This window comes from Xiphophorus maculatus, chromosome 12 (genome assembly GCF_002775205.1).
Source record: "Xiphophorus maculatus strain JP 163 A chromosome 12, X_maculatus-5.0-male, whole genome shotgun sequence".
Taxonomy (NCBI): Eukaryota; Metazoa; Chordata; class Actinopteri; order Cyprinodontiformes; family Poeciliidae; genus Xiphophorus; species Xiphophorus maculatus.
The window spans coordinates 9,163,016-9,169,707 of NC_036454.1; the positions used below are offsets into that span (position 1 = coordinate 9,163,016).

Here is a 6,692-nt window from a genome sequence, read left to right on the forward strand (position 1 = left end):
TGAATATCAGAATTACTATATCGGGTAGAAAATGTGGTCATTTAGTGCAGGGTGACATAAAATCCATGTGTACAAAACAGGTGTGTCAATCCTGTGTTAGTTTATTGCCTTAAAGTCATGTCAGCATCCTGAAACTACAGATTATCAAGATAACTAAGTGCAATAGAGGGTAATAACGGGCATGGCTACTCTCACAATTAAGATCTGCATCAGAGACGTATGATGACTTAATTTTAATGTAGTTTAATATCTTATTATATGAAATACTGTAAGAGGAAAGTCTGCAAAGTCTGAAAATTGATTGCAGCTGTAATTTTCAAGAACTGAGAAGAATCTGAGATAATTTGACTTTTGTTTTATATTCAACTACTTTTCGGTTGTGCTTACCTCTTCATAGGGTTTGGAGCTGACAATGCCACAGAAGCGCCACACCTCTGCCCAGAACTCTGGATACGAGGCCACAGACCACTGGTAAAGGTCATTGTAGTTTGCTAGAATACACACAATTTGAACATATGATTCTTCTTGGAAACATACCACTCATCTGAACACAGTTACACATCAAATACCATTTCCTGAAACAGTCCTCAATGAAGTCAATGCTTGCAACAGGTCATGGGAGAAGTACAACAAAAAAAGTGGCAAAATTTTAAGAAAGTATTTATACTACTGACGAAACTATAACGAAGACGACCAACTCTCCTTTTTGTGACACTTTTCTTTACCACTACACAATGTCCCCATTCCTCGTTTCATGAACCTTAGCATCTCAGCTGCAAACAGTAAGGAAATGGATAACATATTACATCACCTGAGCAACATTTTCTACTAGTCGTTCTGGCATAAAAGTTTTCATGAAAAAAAAGCTTTCTCACAAAAACAAACAGGACTGCAACACTGGTGCAAGCCACAGTACTGACTGGAAAAATATTGAGCACGAAAAAGACGTTAATCATCATGGAGAACCAACATGCGCTAAGCCTACTCTTCAATTTAAGAGTCTTGTCTTTTAGTAGTGTAGATTAGATTAAAAGAAGGTTTTAATTTGCTAATTGCCTTTAACCAGTCAAAAAACTGGATTTATTTATGATTTCTAAATAAAGTTAACATATGCTCTTTAAAATAACTGAGTTCAAGTTCTATTACCTGAAAAAGGTCTTAATACATATATATTGGATTAGGATTTGCGCAAATTTCAATTTCTAATTGGCTTAAGCCAACAAACCAAGGGGTTGGTCATTTTGATTTTCAAAATATGAGTTTCTAGATACAGTTAAAAATTAAAGCCTCCCTCTTTAAAAAAAAATAAAATGTCCAGTAACTCATTGAAAATGTTAGTGGTTGTGGACTGCCTTTAGTACAACTCTGAGTCTAAAAGAAACACAGATTTTTGTGACAACCATTAGTAATGTAAATACAAACGAATTAACTGTCACTTAGAGCTGATACCCACAACTAGAAAATAAATTATTCAAGACAAGTACATCAATATTTACTTGAAACAAACACCTTAGAGGGAAGTAGAGTGGAAAACTTTAGAACTCCCTCTACAAACTGAGGAGGATGAACAAGAACAGAAACAAGTGCCTACTTACGTTCTGTTCCCTTTATCTCTGAAGCAGGAACTTTGATCTGGGTATGATATCAGACCCAATGTAGACATATTCCAGTTCCAAGTTTGAGAACAGTGAGAGAGGGATTTGATCATTTATGTCCTCAGTGACCAAGCTAACTAGGGCCAAGGTTTTCTCTGCATTTTGTTCTTTCAAAGACTGTAGTAACACATTAACTAAAACAAATTGCCCGTGTTTGTCTAAGACTTAATAAGATGTAAATGTGAAGCATTTCAATGGTTTTTAACTAGCTGCACACTGGTTGAGTTGCTAGCACTGTGCTTTGCACTAAGAAGGTTCAAAGTCTTTCTGCTTCGAGTTAGTTCTCTCCGGGTACTCTGGCTGCCTCACATCATCAAAAATATGACTTTTAGGTGGAGTTGCAACTTTGAAGAAATTATGTAGCACCAATTTAGATTACTTTGGTTTGGGAACCAAATTGTGTAGAGACATGCAATGAAACCCATCCGCTTTGTACAAAACAAAGCTTCATGTTATGAAAAGTTATCAAACATCACATTAATTTTATAAACTACAAAACGTTTAATAGATTCTTTTTGTTTAATGTTTATAATTTTCACCAATATTTGTGCCAAAGGTAAGTATTAAGATCTCTTTCAGCATCTCTCTTCGATAACAGCTTTCCATCCATTGTCTTCATCTCGTTTTTCTGCATTCCACAGAGCAGTGTCTGTTTTCACATAAACTATTGAAGCAGGCCACTGTCTTTCCTGTGGCTTCTTCAGCCTTGACAATCAGGCCAAGCTACTGTTATAAGCTGCTAGCAGCTACAACTAAAAAGGGGCGCGGCGAAGAGATTGGAAGCCCTGCTTAGCAACAGTCCTCTGATGCTGATTCTTCCAACCCATCTAGATTTGGCAACGTTGCACAGTCACGTAGGTCTAGATGTTGGATGAAACAATGCTAACAAGTAGACAGCGCCACTAACTATTTCTATTTTCTGCAACTCAGTCTGCAGCTTCGTAGGCTCAATGAAATCCGACTTAGACGGTCTCCAACACACCTGCTATGACCCTGGACCATTCGTCCTCCCTCCTCCCCACTCACCCAGATTAAGTCCGTAGTTCAAGTTGACCTGTATCCTAAACTTGTCCATCTGCGTGTTCCTCTTGGATTCCGGGTACCAGAGCACCTTGCTCTCCGTATCCATAATTTCCTCGCCCTTTCCTTCCGTGTCTTTGGACATCTTTGTTGAGTCCCTCTTTACTGGAGTCAAAACACCACGTAGTCCCGAGCTCCTCACAAACAGCTGACAGTTCCAGGAAGTGCGGTGAGGTATTTAATGGGCTCACCAGCTAGCTGCTTCGTTTGAATGGCTCCAGACTGCGGGAGTCAGCTAGATAACGCACAGTCAAAGGCAAAGCGTGAGGGGATGTCAATGTAGCTTCGAGACCACGCCCCCATCGTCATGACGTAGCCTGGCGTGCTGGGTGTTCAAGATCGAAAGTGTCTGAAACTGTTGCGTGTGATTTCAGAAGGATCTTCAGAAATCCTTAAAGCGACTGCGTGGTCAGAAAAGGTGAATGATGAAATATAACAGTTGCTATGCAGAAGGTTCGAATTTGGCCAAATAAAATGATCTCTCGTCCACTCAAATTACTGCAAGACCGATTAATGGAGGAAACTTCAACAAAATCAAAAAATATATACATCTTAAACTAGAATTTCGTGACACTTCAATTTAGTTTAATTCAATTTAGTAGTTTTCCCTGCACTGTGCTTTTTAATTTTATTTGAGTAATATTACTTGATGTGATGCTAGTCATTCTTACCTAAAAACCTCTCACTACTTTATCCACTTCAATGTACTTCACTGAATGACAAACACGCATGTTTTAATCGAAAAACATGGTTTCTGGTTTGTGAACAAGTTTCAGTGTTCTACTGTTGTTTTATTTTTATTTATTTTATTTACTGAGCCTGTTATGCTATTTGGAAATCAAATAAATATGAAGAAAAAGTACTGAAAGTTTATTGTTCTAATGTAAAATCATATTTAGTAAATTAGAATATACATTATCTGTTTTAAGTATTGGTTTCAAAGGTTGAATGTTGTAGAAAAGATTTGGACGTTTCATCTGCCAGTATTTGTTATTTTATAAGAATGTGATTAATGTTTCTAATAGTGCTATTATAAAAGTACCAAAACGTCCACATAGTTTTATATATTCACAAATTAGAACAAATTACACATGCCAGCCAAGTACTCAAAGTTGCCTTTGTACCAAAGACTTGTTTACTCTTCCTTGAATAAGAAAGGTTGCTGTAGCGATCTTGAATGTCACCCGCACGTGAACGCGCAGAAGTGATGATGTTGGTGAGCGCGCGGGAAACTTCCCCGGATCATTGATTGGTCCTTAGCAAACTGGTCCCACATCAGCCGACAGATCGCTCTATGCGCGGAGGCGTAACTCTAGCGTTGCACTGCTGTCTTTGCTCAAAGAAAAGCTGAAAGACGTGTTTTAACTGCAGCTTGTCAGTCAGAGACCTGGGACGAGGGATGAGCTTAGGGGTGTGACCAATCAGAAAGCGGAATAAATACCCTCCTCAATGCCTGTTGTTCATTTTATTCCTTTAATCAGGTTTTTTAAGAGTTACATAAGGGATGTTTTATCCAAACGTTGCTTCACTCGTAAATAAAGTCTCTTTCACCTGGTAGTTTTGCTTGATAGTTTCATTGGAAATCCTAAACAACTGATGGCTTTGTCTGTATAGCACACGTACCTCGACATGTGCATTCTTCCTAGTGAAAAGAAATGACTGAAATATTGTAAGAATTTAAATTTTTCTGACAGATGAACATGCTTTGATCTAAACCAAACTTCTGGTCACATGTTTCCACTGTCAATTCTTTTACAATGTCTTTTACAATGTCCAATACGTGTTGTTTTAGGGATTGCTTTGCTTCATCCAGTTTACCTAAGAAAACCATCCTGATAGCATTATTTTGCAACCATATGTCCCTGAACTCTGACCAGCTTAAGTGCTGCTGATGAGCATTTCCACATCATAACGTTTCACCACCATCTTCCGATATGTTCATGATGATGCGCGGTATTGTTTTCTGACACACACAACATTTTGTAGGCCAAAAATTTAAATTTTCTTTTCATCTGACCAGCGCAACTTCTTCCACCTTGTTCCCTTCAAAGCTTTTGGAAAGTTCTTAAATGGATGATGCTTTCTATTACCGATGGTTTTCTTCTTGCCACTCTTTATCAAGGCCATGCATGTGTGACTAATTATCAACAGATTCTTCTAATCAAACTGTGGCTCTCTGCATTCTTCTGTGTTTTAGGGTGTCATACACTTATTGAGGAAAACAAGGTTTATAGGGTCCATTGAGTCAACAACATAACCAAATGCATTGTGAGGAGCTTGTCTTACTCTTTTAACTCTTTTGGGATGTTTTTGTCATTCTTTGTTGTTGTTGTCAGCCCAAATGCAGAGATGAGGACAGCAGCAGTATTGTAGAAAAAAAACAAACAGATTTAACGAACCGAATTTTCTGGAGACAAAAAGAGGGAGGGACAAGAGAAGATCTATAATTTATTCTGGGAACTTTGATTACTGCATTCTAGAGAGAATGAGCAGATGAGAAACAATAGTCAAAGACTGAGACACTGAGGTAAAATTAGCAACACAGGAACAAAATGAAATATAATATGCTATAATGAAAGCAAAGCCATGAAACTAAACTAAAAGTCCAACAGATAAAAACAATGGCTTAATTATCTCAATATTTTGTTCATGGCATTTTCACGCTGTGGGGATGTTTAGCAGGGACAGAAAAACATTTCGGTTGATGGGAAGATGGATGAAAACATAACTGCACAGGATTGTTATCTTATAAACAAGTTTGCCAAAAAGGCAACTTTCCTCCTTATTTCTGCTGACTGTACATGGATATGGGCATTGCAATTATGTTTCTATTTCTTTCTAAGTGCAATTTGAATATGATTCTAGGTTATAGCCTCTGACTGGCTCGACCGGAGGGAACACATATAAATAACCAGAATAACTTGTTGACTGAGCCTCATACCGCTCCTGCCTCACAATGACAAACCCTTTCCAACTCGTTGAAAAAAAGAACACAATATGCAAAAAGAAAATGAATTATTGAAATGCTAAATACAAACGTTTCATATGGGGATGCTGACCATATAGGACTTCTTATTTATCATCGGAAAAATGTATTTAATGCTCTCAAGTCTTGAAACAAATCTTGCTCTGATGTCACTGAATGTGTTGCAGTTTATCACATGGATTTGTATGTTAAATAAAAATATCTACGTTTAAGTAGATATTACATGTCAGTTGTACAACACTGTTCACAATTTAAGATATGTCCTTATTGAATAAAGTAAATATTATAACTAAAGAGTTCTTCACAGACATACGTTGCTGTGAGGAAAATTGTATTTACTAAAGCAACAATGTAAATAAACTAATTCAGATTTACAACAACCCATTGCATGTGTTGACCTGACTAAACCTTGCTGCCTTTGATGTACTTCAGCTTTCGGCTCTTACTCCACCTTTATGTACTCCATAAATAGTAGACAACAATACACCACAGTTTATTGTTTGTCTGGGTAATGCTCTACCATACCAGCAACACAGGTATTCTGTCAACAAGCCCACTTTCCTGCTTTACAAACATTTTGACACATACCCAACAGAAGAGTTGTCATTACTTTTTTCAAGGAAACCACTACTTTAGCACATACTGAAATGGGAGGGTGAGGTTGTACCGTATCCATCCTGTAGATGGCAGCATTGCACATTAGATTGTGTGGTACGCAGTCCGATACTTTGAAATCCAAATGCATCCTAAATATATTTAAAAGGCAACAGAAAACCAGTCACCAAGCAGAACATAACATAACACAGAACTAATTCGAAATGGCAAAATGTGTTAAATAAAACTTTCTCAAAGCGTGTTTTGATTACTTCACACAGATTTTTCGAAAGTGTGGCAAAGTCGTTGGATTAACAATGGATTTTAAGTTTGGTTGAATTGGTTGCTCATTGTGGTTTTATTATATTCTTTAACTG

General features: G+C 37.4%; 1 protein-coding gene across 1 annotated transcript in view; it reads right to left on the reverse strand.

Moving 5' to 3' along the window:
- The window catches only part of aacs (acetoacetyl-CoA synthetase), a 38,744-nt gene extending 35,728 nt beyond the window's left edge, over positions 1-3,016 (reverse strand). Inside the window, exons 1-2 of the mRNA XM_005800980.2 lie at positions 2,682-3,016; positions 388-491 (exon numbers count right to left, since the gene is read on the reverse strand). Of these exons, the coding sequence (XP_005801037.1) occupies positions 388-491; positions 2,682-2,820 (243 nt within the window). The 5' untranslated portion in view covers positions 2,821-3,016. The remainder of the gene's footprint in view (positions 1-387; positions 492-2,681) is intronic.
- Between the last annotated feature and the right edge of the window lie 3,676 nt (positions 3,017-6,692).